Source organism: Zeus faber (genome assembly GCF_960531495.2).
Source record: "Zeus faber genome assembly, chromosome: 11".
NCBI lineage: Eukaryota > Metazoa > Chordata > Actinopteri > Zeiformes > Zeidae > Zeus > Zeus faber.
In genome coordinates this window covers 11,900,450-11,919,557 of record NC_137205.1, presented here as the reverse complement: position 1 = coordinate 11,919,557, position 19,108 = coordinate 11,900,450, and the positions used below count along the sequence as shown (strand labels likewise).

General features: G+C 46.4%; 1 protein-coding gene across 1 annotated transcript in view; it reads right to left on the bottom strand.

Annotated features, from left to right (window-relative positions):
• LOC307236416 (RNA binding protein fox-1 homolog 2-like) overlaps window positions 1-15,343 on the bottom strand; it is a gene marked incomplete at its 5' end in the record, with an annotated part of 47,379 nt that extends 32,036 nt beyond the window's left edge. The window contains 2 exons of the mRNA XM_080008834.1: window positions 4,015-4,065; window positions 15,077-15,343. Coding sequence (XP_079864960.1) covers window positions 4,015-4,065; window positions 15,077-15,343 — 318 coding nt within the window. The remainder of the gene's footprint in view (window positions 1-4,014; window positions 4,066-15,076) is intronic.
• Window positions 15,344-19,108: the final 3,765 nt, after the last annotated feature.

Here is a 19,108-nt window from a genome sequence, read left to right as displayed (position 1 = left end):
TTGTTCTGTTTTCCTTCCCTCGTCTCTGCCCCCACTCTCTCTCTCCTCCTATTCCTCCTCTCCCCTCCGTCCGTGCTCTGGAACCATGAGCGTCCACGTCCCACACTCACTCACGTTCAAATTCTCCCTCGTCGGCTCCTTCTTCCCTTTCCCCAGTGTCCCTCCTCCTCCTCTCTGTCACTCTCTGCCTCTCTCTTTTCTTTCCCCTCTCTCACTCCGCTCTGTTCCTCTAATCCCCCCTTTACCTCTATCTTTTCCCGTCTAACGGCATGGGCCTCCTCTCCTGTTTCTCACGCACTCCGCTGTTCTGGCTGTTCCACGTCTGTCATTCACGCACTCACGTTTCCCGTCTGGCTGTTCGCTCTTGTTCCCTCCCCTATTTTCAAACTTTCCCTCCCTCTCAGCCTCGCTTGGTTCCTCCTAACTGCCAAAGCATCCTTCTTTAGTCCATGTCTGTCTGTCTGTCCAGCCGTCTGTCCCTGGCTTGGAATACGGAGTCAGAGGGCTGTTGTCGGCGCTACCTCCACACTCGCGGAAAACAAGATGGAAGAAAGAGGGAAGAACAAAATGCCGTCATCTATCTATCCAGGCGTCAGCTGGCTGGCTGCTTGGCTGGAACTACACAAAGCTGAGGCTTCCCCCACTGCATTGCAGGCATTTTTTGATCATTTATTTATCGCGTGGCGGCCTGTCGGCTCCAGGAAGCGGTGGAGTTGGTAGGCCGGGAGCTCGTGCGGCTGGGTCCCCTCCTCCCTCGTCCACATGAATACGCTGCTTCCAGCTGACTGCCTGGGGAGCGTCTGGCCCGCAGGTCTATGGTACCAACCCCAGCATCCCCATACATACTGCATATGAATCTAGATTTCGCTGCATTGCGACTCTTTCCTCCCCCGCTTCTGGCTCTGGCTCAGTTCCCCCCAACTTCCCAGCGCTGTATTGTTAAGGGGGAAGGTTGGGGGGGGGGCTTAAAGTGTTTAATTGGCTGAAATGAGAGTGCAGTTCCTTGTACTGCATTTTCATACGGGGAGAGACTGAACTCTGCGGAAAAAGCCCTGATGCCAAGCTTTAGAGACATCTGCTGAGGCTGGCTAGATTCGGGCCCAGGGGGATGGGGGGTGGGGGGTGGAGGCAGATCAGGGGAGGCGGATGGACAGAGTGGAAACAGGGGGTAAACTAAGGGGAGTTTTAGGGGAGTACGGGGCGCGGGGGGGTTGGATGTGAGCAAGAGATAACGGGATAGAGAGATAAAACGGATAAAGGGCCTGGGTGGAAAAAAAAAGTGAGGGATGACAGGATTAGGGTGTAAGTGAGGAGGATGAGAGGATGAATAGAGGATGATCTGAGGATTAAGCGCACAGACTGAGCAGGCTGATAAACACAGGCGTACACACAAACACACACACAAATGGGCCATGACCATTTTCGCGCAGCACCCTTGGCTGGCGTACGGACACACATGGACTCAAACAAAGGGCTATTTCCATCCAGCGCTCATCTGCTAATTCAAACAAAGAGCTTCTCCTGCCCAAACAAACAGACACAGGCTGAAGACAATCCACAACTAAGGCTCAAATATTATAGAGTAATGATCTGGGAGTGTTTGCAGAAGAAATTCAGTTATTCACCGAATGCTATGGCCTTTTATTGGATTTAAATCTAATATTGCTAAATGTCACTGACACAGACAACCCCAAGATGGACGGCTTCTGTGAATTTTGTGCGTGTGTGTGTGTGTGTGTGTGTGTTTCAAACCTTGATGTATGTGATCTAAACAGAAGGTAAGACAACAGAAGGTAAGGCGAGGATCACAAAACTCTGTGTTAATGGCATCACAGGCGTGCGTACACACAAACACACACGCATTTCACTTGCTGCCCACAGGAGCCCACCATCCATAAACATGCGCGTATTGACACAAGCGAACCCAGAGGCAGTTCAAACATGCATACATAACACGAGACAGGAGCATTACAAAGACAAATGCACTGCAGCGACGAACAAGCTAACCTAGCTCGGCCGGGCTCGGCTCACTCCAATTTGCATGATAACCAGCAGCCAACGTGCCAGAGACTCCTAATGTGTGCTCAAGGGTAGAATAAATTAGCGGGGACGACTGTAAAACCATTTATAAAAACAAAGGGGGCTGCGCTGAGCTACAGAGAGGTGTGACATTGTCAGTGTCCTCCGACCTGGCTTCTGCTCTCTCAACAACTGTACGAAAGCACAGAAGAAAAGACATTAAAAGATTATGTGCCCTTTGGGATTACCGTCTCTGATAACTGACCTGAGTTTCTGGTTCACCTTTGATTCAGTTCCTTCCCCAAAACAACACACATATACACTTTTCCTTCCTACAAAACCCGCTCTCCCTCCATCATCCCAACACTGTCTCTCAACAAACTCAAAGAGATTGATGTGGACCGTCTGCAATAAATCCTACAAAGTCTCTCTATCGACCTTTCTTGTGTCAGAATTATTTCTCTCGCCCTTAGTGAGCTGTGTTCCCCGGGAAGAGATGCTGAGTGCTGTGGTGGGATTGGGCGATCAAGGCTGGGGGGGGGGACACACACAACACAAACCAAACAGAGAGGAAGATGCTGTGTGAAGAGGGAGGCGCACAGAACAACACTCCCCTCCTGTGGCACTGCCAGAGAGCTGCACATCAAAGATGCACACCAATGCCAGCTAACGCACAAATGCACACACGCAAACACAGCAGCAGTCATTAAGTTATTACACCCCCCCATTACACACACACACACACACACACACACACACACACACACACACACACACACACACACACACACACACACACACACACACACACACACACACACACACACACACACACACACACACACACACACACACTGCAGAGCCGGTCTGAGCCTCTGCACCGTGCTGTTCAGAGGTAGATAAGAGAATACTCTGCTGCTGTGCTGCACACAGACGCAATGTGTAGTGAGAGGCACTCACAACGAGAACAAAGTAGTGGAAAAAAAGAGAGAGCGGGATGGAGACAGCAAGAGGGCAAGAAAAGGAGAGATGCAGCATTATGAGAGGTTTGACAGGCGGAGTGTGGCCGGGTAAGGGAGCGGGCACGTCTTCCTAACATAACTCCACGTTCTGTGGGGTCGAGCATTTGTGTTGGGTGGGGGAGTTCAATCACTACTAGTTTCTCTTTTATCAACTCCGCAGACGGCGTTCATTTATCAACTAGCCGCCGGCCGGCGCATTGAGAAAGACAACAGGAGACCTTAATGGTCCCTGCAATGGTGCTGTGGTGCACCAACCTGTTCATACTTACTACTGTGACACAAACTGTGTCAGAAAAACCACATGACAGACTAAAAGGGGCGCCTTTTGTTTTTTCTTTGCCTAAACTTTCCACTGCGTGATACCATCAACTAATTCTGTTTGAAAAACGGACAAACAAAAAAAAAAAAAAACACCCAAACAAATATAAGGTTATTCTAACATGGCTACAGTGATATTCAGTGATGAAGGCTTATTTGCTGATATAGATTTCAGGTGAAAAAAAACAAAACATTGGTGCTGCAACATTACAGTTGGCGTAAAGAATAATACCGTTGTGAAAAAATAGTGATTTGAATATTAAGTAATTATGCGATGCAACAAATCAACACCGTGCTCGCGGCAGGGCTTCCAACTGGTAATCAAGCAGTTACTCGTGTTATAGTTATATAGTTGAGGCTGGCGAGTAAGGTGCCAGGGACTGCTGTTGAAATGCACATGGTCAGAGGCGTATCAGTTCTTAGTTCATAATACTTCTAACCATCATTGAGCACATGTACTCTCTTGGAGAGCACTGGATTTACTTCACAGCAGCTGTTTTCACTACTGTAGAATGCCTGCTCCCGAGGCTGGGAGGCCAAAATTAAGCCAGTCTCAAATGGTTAAAGCTTTCCGTATTACATTTTTTTTGTACATGGGGTTTTTTTTTTCTTTTCTTTTTTCTCCAAGGTTTGCAAGCTGCCACTAATCTCTTACCTGACTGTGAGGCGGGTAACCATGGAAACCAGGATTTAAAGGCTCATTGTTCTGAAAGAGACAACAGGAGGGAGAGCAAGAGACAGAGACACAGAGGAAAAGGATGACGGTTAATGATTGGATGCAGCATGACACTTTAGTGTTGAGCTGTAATGCGCTCTCCACCAGCGCCACGCCAACTTTCCGCAAAAGGAACAACTTTCGCCTCCTGGAACAAGGCTTTGAAAAATTCCACAGTCTGACTGTGCTTCTTCACTTCTTTCCGAGGAGCTAACCGCAGCTGGGCATGAGAACAAAACACATTCCAAGCACCGGGATTCGGGTTGCAATATTTCAGATATAATAGAGAACCAGAACAGATTTATTTTGTAGGTTTGAAAGCACATGTTGAGATCCAACAGAGAATATCACTTTGTGCACCCCACGTACAATTTCAATAAATTCTGACCGCTCATCATGGCGTTGTGCTGACAAAATGGTTGCCGTATTCTAATCAATAATATGTGTGTGTATATATATATATATATATATATATATATATATATATATGGCGTGAAAATGATCCTATATAACTATGATGCATAATTTATTCTGACTTGTTTAATTATTTTTTGGTTTTTGAGTAAAGCAATCTTCCAGGAGAACAATTTTTCTATCACAGTTTCTGAAGATATGGAAGATATAAAGTAGGCTTGAGTAGATTGACGATTAAATGGTCAATCGACTGCATCGATCACCAAAGGACAGTTTTTTTCGTTACAATGGTCAAACATTATACTTATTTATAAATTGGGACACATCGGCTATAGTGTACTGTAGGTGACTATGTGTTCCTCTAATCCTCATTGTGAAGTGTATCGCCTGATTAAACTTTGCCGCAATGACTTTAACGTATTATATTATGTTCTATCAAATGGAATTGTCTTTGACAATCGCTGGGGACCCGATTGGACAACTGAAATTTTGAAGTTCTTAGTCCCGCACGCCTGCCCTCACCCATACGCAGCCAGCCCTTACCAATCACACTCATTTTGCAGAGAGCTAGACTCCTACACACAAAACTCCCCTGACCCCCCCCCCCCCCCCCCGACACGGCCCCACAAACCAGCGTTGTGGTTAATTGCTACCTAATTAGTTTTAATTAGATTATTTCTGTTTCTCTCCCCCTCGTTTCCTCTTCTCTCCCTGTCATAACCCCCCCCCACACACACACACTGCAGTAGCAGAAGACCTATTGTTTGCCAAAGACCTCTATGAAGAGGAGGAGGGGGAGGAACAATGGGAAACGTTAACCAAACGATTCTTATTTTGACAGCAAAAGAGAAAGAGTAAGAGAGATGACACTGACACGAGCCAGCCTGCTGGCATGCGGCACAGAGGAAACAAGACCACCCACTGTCGCTGGGACCTACACTATCTGGGATTTGGGGTTGGGGGGGGGGGGGGGGGGCTCTGAAGGGTTGCAGATGTGTTCACACTGTATTTCAGCTGGGAGGCTGGAGTGCACACAAGAATGTTTCAAATTCATTCTCTGCCACAGCAGTCGTAGGGGCAGTCAGAGGGGTGGGGGCATTTTGGCCGACTCCGACTGCCCCCACCACCCCAGTCCTCATTCAGCTGGTAGCTTGAGTGTGTGGGCCGCTTAGCAGTGTGGCAGCGTTGAAGAGGAGGAGTGTCAACAAAGTTGACCCCCCCGGCCATGAGCACGAGCTGCCTGGCCCCTGCGATGCACTTTCTGCTTTGATTCACTCCACCGGCTAACAGGCAGACATCTGACTCAGGGTGCCAATAGTGATAAGTAAAGATACTCCAACACGATTCAAATTCTATCGCTTTGATTTCTGAATTGATTGGAAAATTGTAACATCGATACTTTGCTTGGATGTTATGCACCGCCATAGACACAAATTTATTCAATATATAATTTCTGTATCAGACTGAATTTGCTCCATTAAATATTTTTATAATGAACGTCAAATGGTATACTGAAAGGTTGGTGGCAATGCTATGCTCACAATGTATGAAATGTCTATCAATATAGAATTGTATTGTGAGTAGGGCTACCCCCTGAAAGTCGACAAGCATCAGGAAACCCATCAGTGGACTTCAAGTTGAGCAGTGTTTTATTTTTTTGGTCAGTCAACACACGTTACAGGATAAAACACATAGAGGCTTACAAAATGCACAGGGATAACATTTCAATGAGAATTTATAAATAAGGGGAACCATAAATATATTTTTATATGTGTGAATCTTCCGCGTCCGGATGCGGACACGGCTCTCCAGGCGCCCCGACAGCCGTGCCCGATTCCTCCAAACAAAATAACTAAAAACAGTGTGAGGGCGGGGCACGGAGGAACAGGGCACAAGTAGGGATGGGTATCATTAGGATTTTAACGGTAAGATTTTAACGGTACTACTACTCTTACTGATACTGCATATTGATCCAGTACTTTACCAATACTCTTATGTGTAATTTTTTTAGAGTAAAAACTAAAACAAATCCAGAGCAGAATTAACACAGCTTTGTTTTCTGCACATTACATATGGAGAGGGGGAACAATCAGTAGTCGCCGTGCCATTGTCCCTCACTCAGAGCAGGGTCTCCTCATATGTGTGAGAGCCAGGGAGATGGAGAGAGTGAGAGAGAGAGCGAAAGCGAGAGAGAGAGAGAGAGAGAGAGAGAGAGAGAGAGAGAGAGAGAGAGATGTCTCTTCTGATAATAGCGAAAATGGTACTTAAACGAATATCTTAATCTTATTGCAAGTTAGAAACAGGTTATATAGCCTAAATAAATAAAAATAAATGTTCTTTATTTATCCAGTACAGTTAAAAGCATTGTAACGTTGGAACTTATCGATACGAAGGTCTTTAATAATTATGCCCCGGTGCCCGTTAAATACCGGGTGTCAGTACCCAAACCTCAGCATGATTCCAAATCAGGAGCAGAGTTTCCATTAGAACAAATTGGTGGAGTCCACGTGTCCTGGAAGATTTCAATGTCCCAGACAAATGGGAGAGATTCCAGTCAAATATTATCTGTGTTTATTCAGCTTAAAAAAAATTGATACGCAGGCTATGTAGAGAATGAAATCATAAGGCATGTAGATTTCTAATATATTTTATTCAATATTCAAAATAAAATAAGCCCCCATAAGTTAAGCTATTTGAATAAATAAAAAGTATTACGAATATTACTACTTGAAATTAAAATATTCCGTTCGTGAAAAATAAGTAACAAGTGCAACTGCTTTAATTAGGGTTATTTCACTTAAAAAAAAATGTTAAATCAAATAAATACGGCAAGTAGGTCTAAACAAATAACACGTGGTGAAAATAATGTGTTCAGGTCATTGTTCATCGGGATGCCTTGTCGACATATTTTACACAACTTCAATATTGCAAAAAACAGCAAACGATAGATGTATGTGGCCCTGTTATCGACGACGCATCATCTTTCTGCTTCTCCTGAGTTGTGGATGCTGCACTCCTATTCTGCTCCATCTTTCTATAGCAACAAATGTGATTGGTTAGAGGTGAAAGGTCAACTTTAGATTGTCCAAACTTATTGGCTTTTCGTTGCAACTTGCTGAACGTGGAAATTAACAGATCTGCGGATTTAGTCTATTTTATTTCAACACAGAGAAAAGAAATATGGTGATAATTATCATTATTGTTTCATCGCCCAGCACTAATTCAAATTGGGCTTAGAGGGAATTACTTTCACTGGACATTATGACCAGAGAGATTTAACTATGTCGGACTTCAACAGATTTTCCTGGTCAAAAACCGGCAATTACTGGATAACGGAAACGCTGATCTGGACCATTTTGTATTGAAATCAAATCGAACCATGAGATCCTGCCCAGCGCCCTGCCCCAGTGCTTAGCCAAAGGCCAGTCCAAGAACAGCTGTGGTGGTGCTGACGTATGAAGGGAAGGCGAAATGGGTTAAACAGGAGAAGACCGCGAGTGAGGAACTGGGTAATGAGGTCACCAACGCAACCAAGTTTAAAAAGCAGGGGAGAATAGTGAAAATACATTTAAAGAACAAAGCGAAGGTGAAAACTGCTCATGTCTGACTTGTGATACACAGGCAATAAATGCCACTGTGTGTATGTTTGCATGTCCAGAGTGGGCCTTCATTTTACTGCTCCCCCGTCTGAAAACAGCACTCTCTTTGTCCCCCCCCAATCCACTTCCTGTTTCATCTGGAACCAATTTCCCCCTCGTGCCTCGTCCCCAGGGAAAACTCTCCCCTTGGTGTGCTGCTTTTATGGCAGGGTGGGGCTATATTCAGCAACACCCCAACTGGATGAAAAAAAAAAAAATGCTGGTGCTCATCACAGCGCAGATGGCAATGAACTATAATGAAATGTTATGAGAAGAGTCTCGAGTCCACGTTGCCTTTGGCAATGTCACAGAGAAACTAAACTAATATTGCACAACGTAAAGGCGCTTAGTGAAGCACTCCCCTACAGACTCTGCACAGCGCCTCAGTGGTTTCACTACACCTAGAGTTCCAAGCAGAGAGCTTTTTGTTTACATGATATTCATTCAGCACCAGCAGTGCACGACAACAAAACGAACAGTGATAGGAAAATAAAATCCCCATCCCCACTGCCAGATTTTTAGCGTTCTAATTTTTTTAGATATAGTAGAAATGGCTTTAGACTAACAGCTTTGATCACAACAAAGGACCGGAGTAAGAAAAGTATTTCAGCTGCTGAACTTTGAGCCGCACTGGCTCGGAACGCTGGGAGGGAGATGAAACCCAAACCTAAATTATCGTCCAACCAGCGCTGCTCTGAGAAATTACAGGGTGAAACAGGGCTGTACCACAGGGGCCAGAGAAAGAAAGGAAAAGAAAGACAGAGGGGGCGGGGGGGGGGGGTTAAAAAGAGGAGGAAAGAATTTAGCAACATCTGGAATCAATCTGTCTGGAGGAGCACAGGGAGGGAGGAAAGAATGGGGGGAGCTGGATGAGATGGGGGAAAAAGAACAGACAGATGAAAATGAGGATAGAGACAGATAGAGACAGAAGGAGGGAGAGAGAGGAGGAGTGCAGGGAGGAATATGGAGTTTTTGGGAAGACAAAGCCAAAAGAAATTAGTTAAATGGACAATGGCTTAAAAAATAAATAAAAAAAAGAACGAGAGACTGAGCCACGCTGAAAACGGAGACAATGAGTCATGAGTGAAGAATTTCATGTGACTTATATTTTCTTAAGGGGGTTGGCGGGGAGGGGCGGCGGGGCTGAAATGGATACCTAGCTTTTAAACAAACTCACGTTCGCCATTTTGTTCTCCAAAGTCACACACTCCACTGCTGCAAAGCATATGTTGTGGGTCCGTCTTTACATAACGCATCTGCTCGTATGATTGAAAAGGTTTACATTTCGAAAGTTAACGATGAAAAAAGACGAAACAAAAAAACAAACAAAAAAAAAAAAAACAGCTGCACTCAGCCTGTCCAAGCAGAGAGCTGCACTCCCACATTGTAATTTAACAAGTTTCCATTTGGCTAATTTTATGCCGTCTCGCCGTTGAGGTGGAGCCTGGGCGGCCTTTGAAGGCTCCGGCAGGCTGCCTGCTCTGACAAACCCACACCCCCACCCCCACCCACACACACAATCTTCACTTCTTTCTTCATGGAGGGCCAACCTAAAGGGTGACTCTCTTGTTTATGCTCTCTCTACTTCTCTTTTCAACTTGCTATTTTAGGAAAAGTAAAGTAGTCGCAGAGTTTGGTGGAGCAAAAGACAGGTTGTGAGGGAGGGAGGGATGAGGTGGAGGTAGGCGGCAGAGAGGGAAAGGCAAAACGACATGAGGTCAACAGATGGCGAGAGGGGGCTGGGGGATTGGGGGGTTAGCGGAGCAGAGAAAGCAAGTAGGGGAAGAGGTTTGGGGGTATGGGGGAGGGGCCTAAACAGAGTATTACCGAACAATTTGGTGGGGGCGAGAGGACGGGAGAATGGGAGGGGGGCACGAAAGGGGGACACTGTATGTGTATGTGGCAGAGATGGGAGTACATATGACAGTTTGGGGGCAGCCATGGGGGAGGAGCTACGCAGAGAGCAGCTGAGGGGTGGTGAGTAGAGCTGGGTCGAGGTGGGGGGTGTGCAAGATGACACCACCACCACCAATTGGTGAAGTTAACACAGGAGTGTGGTGTTAAGAGGAGCTGAGTCTGCATTGTGTCTGCTTACTGCTCAGACAGAGAAAGCAAAAAGGGCAAGAAATTCTGAGACGTGGGGGTTGAGCAACTTTTGCCGGGACTGTATTGAGCTTATCGCAGTGGGTTCAAAGGTCAACCAAAACGCACTGTGGCTAAGAGACAATCATTAAACAGAGTAGTATGTGGGACTGCTGCAGGAACAGTGTCTATGCTCAACTACGATCTCTCACACACACACACACCCCCCCACCCACACCCAAACACACACACCCACCGACCTTGGGCTCAGCGTATTACTGCCCCTCCACTTGGTCTGACATTTGTTGTATTTTTTTTTACAGTACATTACAGTTAATTTGATCAACTTCAGACTTTTCACTTAGACCAACAGGCCAAGGATATACGCATCAGCCTGACTCACTAAGTATTCTACAAATCACTCCTTCAGACTGTTCGAAGCAGGGAAGGTGTAGACTGTACACCAGCAGCCACGTCAAATTAAGCAGGCAGTACACGGCCAACAAGAAAAGGACTCCATGATAAAGAACCACGCATCCCAAACACCGTCCTAAGTATACTCAACACAAAGTATATTCAGGATGAAATGGTAAGGAAATTAAGCAGTAAACCAACTTGAACTCTGCCTTTAACACAACTCCCCCCTATGTCTTTGAGACTGTTAATCTGAGATAATAAGTAGGAGGCTGAGCATGTGTATTGGAACCTACTTTTACTACCGCCTAGGGGTGTCACGATACTCCACATCCACAATTTGATTTTCGATTTGGACGCTGGTAGGAACGGGCAAATTACCACCCGTGTCTTGTCTTATACATGTACTAAAACACAATCGGTTCAGTCGTCAACTTTCACCTTATGCCATGGGAACACTGCACGGCTTTACAAGTAGTCAGATATTGGAGCAGTGGAGCCGCAGTTGACTCTGCGGAGGAGCCAGCACTAGGGCTGAACGATTTGGGAAAGTAATCTAATTGTGATTTTTGAGACCAATAGGTCTACAGGCTTTGCGATTTGAAAATTCTATTCTGTTAAATTGCGACGTCAGTTTAAATTTGATAACGTTTTCAGCCCTAGCCCGCACCCCCCAGCACATACTGCATTTGTTTACTGGCGGATCTTGATTGCCCCAATATGGAGACCATGTCAGACAGTATTGCCCACAAAGATATTGGGAGAATTGTGAACCTGCTTGTGAATAAATTTCGAATAAACTTGCATTCTTTTTTGTTCTGCGACACCGAACGCACAGTGGACCAGAGATCGTGCTCTCTCTATTACACGATCCACGGTCCTGGTCAAAGGCGGAACGTGCCTTGGTTTAAAATGTTCATGCCATACAAGTAAAAACGAACGAAAACAATATATCTAAAATAAACACCATAAAAACAGAACACGGGAACTGCATGGGAATAAACACACACACACACTGAGGATATTGAGGATATACGGTATCTATATAACATGCTCAGAATTTTGCAGCACCGGACAAAACAAGCTTGTTGACCCCAGGGAAAAGGAGGAGGTTGAATGACCCGGAAAAGGACGTTGAAGTCAATCCCCTTGGACCAGTCGCGACAAAGGTAGCTCTCAGAATGAGAGAAAGACGAAAGACAAAGTTTGGCTCAGGGGCTTGTGCAGAGAACACCACAAGAACCCAGATCACCAGATCATTTGTTATTATCTTGTTCTGAAGACCTCTTTTTGGTCAAAAACTTCTACTTCTTTTTAAGTGTACCGCCACCTTAAGAGGAAGAAAAAAAAAAAAAAACCACATGCAATCCAGCAAGGATGGCTCCAAGCAATTAATGTGCGTTGACTGTCCCGAAATAAAAACTCACTGGTAACAGCCCCTATCCCGGGCGATCTGTCCATTCACATTATGCCCACCCCCACCCCCATGCCAAGGCCAGACCCCCTCCCTTTGCGCTGGCCCCGTTAAAGCGATCAGTCTGCTTAATGCCCTCTCCTAAATGAGCTTTGATCTCGTTAGCGCCACACAAAGCCTCTTTGCTGCCAATGATAGGACAAATCGGCTCTCCGAGAGGGAGAGTGAGACAGGAGAGTGAGACAGGAAGAGAAAACTGTACTCCCACTGCAGAGTGGACTAGTACAGTGCCTCAAGGGGAGGCATCAATACTGCAAACAGAAAGTGGAAAAAAATAAATGTGAAAAGTGATTGAAGAAAAAGAAGGATGAAAGATGGGAAGGAAACCAAACATTAGAAAACTAGAGAGGAGAGCAGAGATAAGATGGGGAGGGTTGTGTGTTATGGGTTGATATATTTAACACTGATTTGAGTGATGGGAGAGGGGCGGAGATAGAGGCAAGGGCACTGGAAAATGGTAGAGAGAGATGCGTTGGAAGGGAGGGGGAGGAGAGAGAGAGAGAGAGAGAGAGAGAGAGAGAGAATGGAAGGATAGCTAGAAGCATGTGAACCCGGAGTCAATTAGCAATCTGGAAATATGCCTTAGGGGAATGGATGGGGTGGATGGTACCAGGGGAGTCAGAGGCTGGGGAAATAAAGTAGGCGGGGGGCAGGCAGAGGGTGAGGAGTGGGGGAGGAGGCCGTACGCATCAAAAGACGGCATGGAGATGAGGGCACGGCTTGCCTCCTGCACTCTCATATTTTATTACAGTCCTAATATACAGTCATTGAGGAAGGTCAGTAATCTCCTTTCTCTCGTGCTCAATGGGAACGCAATGGTAATCACAAGGTGCACTGTGATGGAGGAGCAGCCGCTGACCTCGTCGTCCCTGTCTTGGGTGTGCTGCTCAATACCGAGCGGGCTGACTGTCATTTTCACACCTCAGTGCCTTGCCTGCGCACTCCCTGGATGTCATTCTCTTTTTATTTACCCCTCTGCATAAAGCAAGGTGCTCTGCTCATCTCCATTCATGGCCCAGCCTCCCACTTCCCCCTCCGCTCTCACTAGATCATGATGCTCCCTCCATCGATCACTCCGCTCTCATGCTTCATCATGGTCCTAACGTCTCCTCTGTCCTCCCCCATTTCTCTCTGGCTCCTTCCCTCCATCCTTCCAGGCCCCAACTCCACTGCCCTTCTACATCTAGCTCCCCTCCACTTCATTCCCACCTTCCTCCACCACCCATCCCTCCTTTCTCCATCTTTCCAGTCACCCTTTTCATCATATACTCCCCATTCTGTACCACTCAATTTCTCTCACCCTCACACAATCCACCCCTCCATTAATCTGGTTCGCTCCATTCCTCCCTCCCGTGGGTGTATTTCAGGCCTGACCCTCAGTGCCCAGCAATCGATACTGCTGATGGGCAGAGAGAGCCCGCCCAACACTGCACTGCTCATTGTCACATCATCTGTGCCGGCAGCGCCTAACCTTTCCTCGTTGTCAACATTCATTCCTTTGCGAGGCCGGCCGGCCACTCTGGCGTTACGCTGGCCCCATTTGTCATTGCAGCAGGTCCCAGTATATCCAATTTAAGTATTTTACCCATTTCCCCGGGAATCAATTACCTGCAGATGACCCGGAAACCAGCCCGCTGCCCCTCCTGCCAACCTCCACTGCTGCTGCCTCCGAGTAAAACACTGCGCGTCAGCTGAAATGTTCCTCTGCCCTATTGGATTATGGATACTTCAAAGTGTATGTGTGTGAGTGTGTGTGGGTGCAGTGCATGAGGGATGTGTAATGAGTGCGTTTATGTGTGAGAGAGGAAAATGGTAAGAGGGGCAGAGAGAGCGGGAGGTGTAGCCTATTCTTCTCCGGTGCGCCGATTTACTGTTATACACACACAGGCACATTTCCCCGGCAGAGAACTAGTGACTGCTGTTCCTTTGCTGTCTCAGCAGTCGAGTCATGGAAGTGGGGGAGACCCGCTAAACACAGGGCCTCCTGAGCCCCCTGGTCGTCCTGAGCCCCCTGGTCGTCCTTAGCCCCCTGGTCGTCCTGCAGCCTACACTAAAAGGGTCTGTTCTTTGTCTTTCAATGTGGTGACCCCTCCCCCAATCCCTGCCTGCCTCTCTCCTCTTTTAACACCTAGCGACAATTGGCGGTGGTGATTGAGTGTGTGCGTGTGTGTGGGGTGGGGGGTGGAGGGGGGTATGACTTCATATGTAACATCATGGCAAACTATCCTCACAGGACACACTGAATTAAACCATAAAACTAAGCACCAATAGCGAGTGCGCCATGCGATATGCTGTGTATTCGCATGGGTTTCTTTCCCCCAGCCAGACAGAATTGGACTGATCTTAAATTGCTGCTGTCTGTCACTGCAAGGGAGCCGGTATCATGTTACCTTTGTCTGCCTGGAATGCTCACGCTGCTTCACAGAGCAAGGCACCAGGCAGGGTCAGTGGTGGTCGGCTGTGCCTTCACCTTGTGTCATACTGTTATTATAACATATCCACTGCTGCAATGATGCACGATGCGCGTTACTAACGAGGGAGCGTCAAAACACGACAATCAATGCAATATAACGGTCTTCATTGGGATGGGGAAACCTGCTTCTACGTTGCCAACGCAAATGGAAAACAAAAAGTGAAGAATATAACCTAACGTTATCACAGAAAGATTTAAATGTTTAAGTCAAAAAATATTGATGTACAATTAAGTGAAGCGAATCTAAAATAAAAACGGGAGCAATAATAACCCGGTGAAAAAAATAGTGCAAATCATAAATATAAATGTAGTAATATCAAAATAATCAAATATGATCAGCATCACGTCTCACGCAGCTTTTTAGACAAAAGATCTCCCACTCCATTGAGGAAAGAAAGAACGACGATTGCACGCATGGAGGTGGGGATGGAAAATAAAATATAACACTACGACAAGAGGACAAAGCGTGGATCCACCACAGCGGCGTTCACACCGATTTTCTCTTACCTGTCCGACGTCCCCGACAACAACACGCACACCTCCGGTCCCGTCTATCCGGGGTCTCTTGCACTCCGCCCCGGGCAGCTCGCTCAGAGCCGCGGCGGCGGCGGCGGTCTGCGCGTCCGGCTCGGGGTCTCCGCGCTTCATCCCCCGGACAGCTGCCGGGGGAACTCCGGCGGCTCCGGCGTCCGCGCTCTCAATGTCCCTCTCCCGGTCCATGATTCCCCGGGTAACGGGCAGCATGATGGATGCGACGTCGGTCGACATTAACATCGGACGGGCGCACGGTCCTCCGCTCGGAAGTCTCGGTTTTGGCTCTTTCCCTCGGACGCGTCCGCGACTAGTGATGCCGAGCTAATTAGCTAAGCTAACGTTAGCTAGCCCGCTAGCAACACACTCCGCTAGCTCCCATGTAAATGTGGCTTGGTGAGCGACACTTTCTTTGGCGATAACAGAAAATGTTTGGGGGGAGGGGGAGAAGAAGGAAAAAAAAATACGTCTGGAATTATACTTCTCCCTCCGCTAAGAAGCTCGTCTCGGGTTTTTTTTTTTGTTGTTTTTTGGGGGTTTTTTGTTGTTTTTTTTCCTTCCCCAATTGAAAAGCTCAATTGTTTTCTTACCAGACGCCTCCTCTCGCTCTGGGCTGGCCCCCTCGTCTGCGCCGCGGCTCTTTTTCTGGATCCGCTCGGTGTGGCTCCGTCCTGACGCGAGACCCGCGAACGACTCGTTCCGAGCGAACAAACGTTCGAACGACTCGGGGGGCGGGGGGCGTCCACCGAAAGACTTGGACGAGCGAAGGATCTGATAAACAACTTCGGAGGACTATATTCAAGTCCAAAGTAAAAAAAAAACAACAAAAAAAAAACAAAGTAATTAATATTGAATGTGACTGATATACTGTATGCTTTTACATTCCACCCACATGAATAATACCGACAGAAGAAAAAAAAAATATTTTTTTTTGTGATTCATACTTTGCATTTCTTTGCTTAAAATAAATATTTTTGAGAGCGTCAGGGTAAAAAAAAAAAAAATTTCTGGCCTCCAGTTCAGTAAAATCATTGCGGTTCCACCTTCGTGGAGTACGGCGCAGTGGACAAACTAGAGCGTCAAATAAAGTTGGAAGAAAACAATAAAAGACAAGAATCCAAATCGGGGGGAGAAAAAAAAAACTATTACGCACAAGAAAAGCCCAAAAACCCAACTAAATAAACGAGGCAAACATGTGAACCAAATACACGCGCAAAAATACCGTATGTATAATATACACGCGTATCGTATTTTGCACACATATGTGTGCAAAGTGCGCCTTTCGCTTGACAGTTTGGCAGCATAAGATGATCCCTGCGGGGAATCCCATCGTCTCTCGTCCCCCTTTCTTGCGCTGCACCAGCCGCATCCAGCGAGACCGACGGTCGGAAACGTCGAACGGCTCTTTTCCCTCCGAGTTACCGTTTTGGGGTTTCCCCCCCCCCCCCCCCCCAAGACCCCGCCGGGAGTCGCTCGGAACCGAATCTCACGGAAGGAGGCGAGCCGCCCATCCGCGACGCGGGGCCGCCGTCTGGCTCGAGGCGCCGATCCACGGTCGGATCGGGTCGCCGAGACACCGCGCGACGGACGCGGACGGCCGCGCGGAACAACTGACCCCAGGCCTGCGTTCGTACGCTGCATCGTTATTATTATTATTATTATTATTATTTTTTTTTTTTTTTTTTTTGCCTACTCCTCAGCTGCCACGCTGTCCCCAGTTGTTGTTATAATGATAATAATATATGAAAATACAATAACTTCTGACTCAATTATTACAAGTATAAATATAATAATAATTATTATCATTATTGGGGAAACTGCATCAACTACAACGTGATGTATCCGTTAGACGAAGGGGATGTAAAGGGCGGAGACAACGAAACAAACAAATAAACGCATAAATAAAAATAATAATAATAATAATAATAATACATATATAAATAACAGACTCACAGAATCTTAACACTCCGAATATTAAATATTAAAAATCCAGGTTTCCAGTCAGGTGTTTTTGAGGGACCGCCTAACGTTCGCGATGTTTCTAATGATATTGCGCCCCCTGGTGGATGCCCATGAGCGCAACGTGAGAAAATTGTTTCCTGACTGGATGTGTCTGCCACTGGAATTATACCTTTGCCGACACTGATCAAAACGGGGCAATCATTTTGTAGAGAGGATTATGATTTATTTGATGGGCAAGCATGGGAATTCGGGGCCCCATGACAAAATACACAAATGATAATAATAATAATGTAACGACCCGGGCGGCGTTGGGTTATTGTTGTTAATGGTGAGTTACAAAGCGTGTGACTGCGGTCGGCCCACAAGTCTCGCGAGAGTTGTGTTGTACCGGCGTATACTGTATTATCTTTTTTAAGTCTTATTTTATTTTTATTGTATTTTGTTTATATTATTCTATTCACCAACTGCGTGAAGTTTGAGTAATCGGTTAGTTTCAGTTAGTTAGCTCGGTAGGAATTAGGTTAGCTGTTATGTCCGGTTGAGTAACTATTGTACATAATCTCAGGGGGCGTTGCAGAGACATTTCACTGCATAAATGTATGAAAGTATGTATATGTATGTGACAAATGAACCTCTTGAATCCTGAATCTAAATAACAATACAACCTAGCGTAGAGCGTTTTTTTGGTGGATTTCACTCAAGGTACTGTTATGAATGTGATGTGTTGAAGAATGAAGGAGTGACCGACGCTCTGCACTCGCTTTTAAAGCTGTACAGAGATAACATACCATATCTGGTCCCAACCCATAGGTGCCCGCTCAGCCTCTGTCTTGCCATAAATCTAAACATTTCCTCCTCGGGTGAAGCTGGACGAATCAACGAAATCCCTCTCCCATAGGGCCTCTGAATAGACCCGCTGTTATTTTCATTCTCCGTATGACATGGAAGCAACACATTTAATGGTAACACAGTTAATGTTATTACCGCACTATATCTCAGCTTTGGGAGCTCAGTGACCTATTCACCTCAAACCTTCCAGACACCTCAGTACATAGACATAAAAGGCAAATAGAACATAAACAATATTGAACATAAATATCGGTGTCTTTTTCTGTTTATTTACTTTCTTTAAGTATTAATCGGCTGGATAACACTTTGGAATTACTGTATTAATGAGTGACTTCCTCAACTTAGTTGGTAATTAAATATTTTTTGGGCAGCACTGGGTTCGATTCCCGCCTGGGGCGCTGTTAACACCGTGCTCAGGCGGGTTATCTCCCAAATAGGAGCCTTTCTGTGTGGAGTTTGCATGTTCTCCCCGTGCTCACATGGGGTTTCCTCCACCTCACGTCAGTAAGGACCCCCCACTAAAAAAAACATGCACACATCATCGTCTGACCAGCGATGGACACTCATCACCTGGTCCCCGGGCGCGTCCACGTATGCTGCCCACTGCTCCTGGCTGTGGCCCCGGAGGAAGGACAAGCCAGGATGGGTTAAATGCAGAGGAACCATTTCACCGGCCACCATCCATTTACATTACATTTACATTTAGTCATTTAGCAGACGCTTTTATCCAAAGCGACTTACAAGGGAGAATAACATTCAAGCTACATTGCGACAGAGATTAGTGTAACAACAACATTAGTGTAACAATAAATACTGCTAGGTAGTGCTAAGTAATTGTAGGTTAGGACAGGAGGTACTCACTGAAGAGCTGGGTCTTCAAGTGTTTCTTAAAGACAGAGAGGGAGGTCCCTGCTCTGGTCATTTTTGGCAGCTCGTTCCACCAACGTGGAACTACAAATGAGAATAGCCTGGATTGCCGTGGCTGTATGGCCGGCAGAGCCAGGCGACGCTCATTTGACGAGCGCAGCATCCGGGGGGTAACATGTGCTCTTACAAGAGCATTTAAGTAGGTGGGAGCATTCCCAGCAATCACTCTGTAGGCCAGCATAAGAGACTTGAACTTGATGCGAGCGGCTACAGGTAACCAGTGGAGCCCGATGAGCAGCGGAGTGACATGTGCCCTCTTTGGCTGGTTGA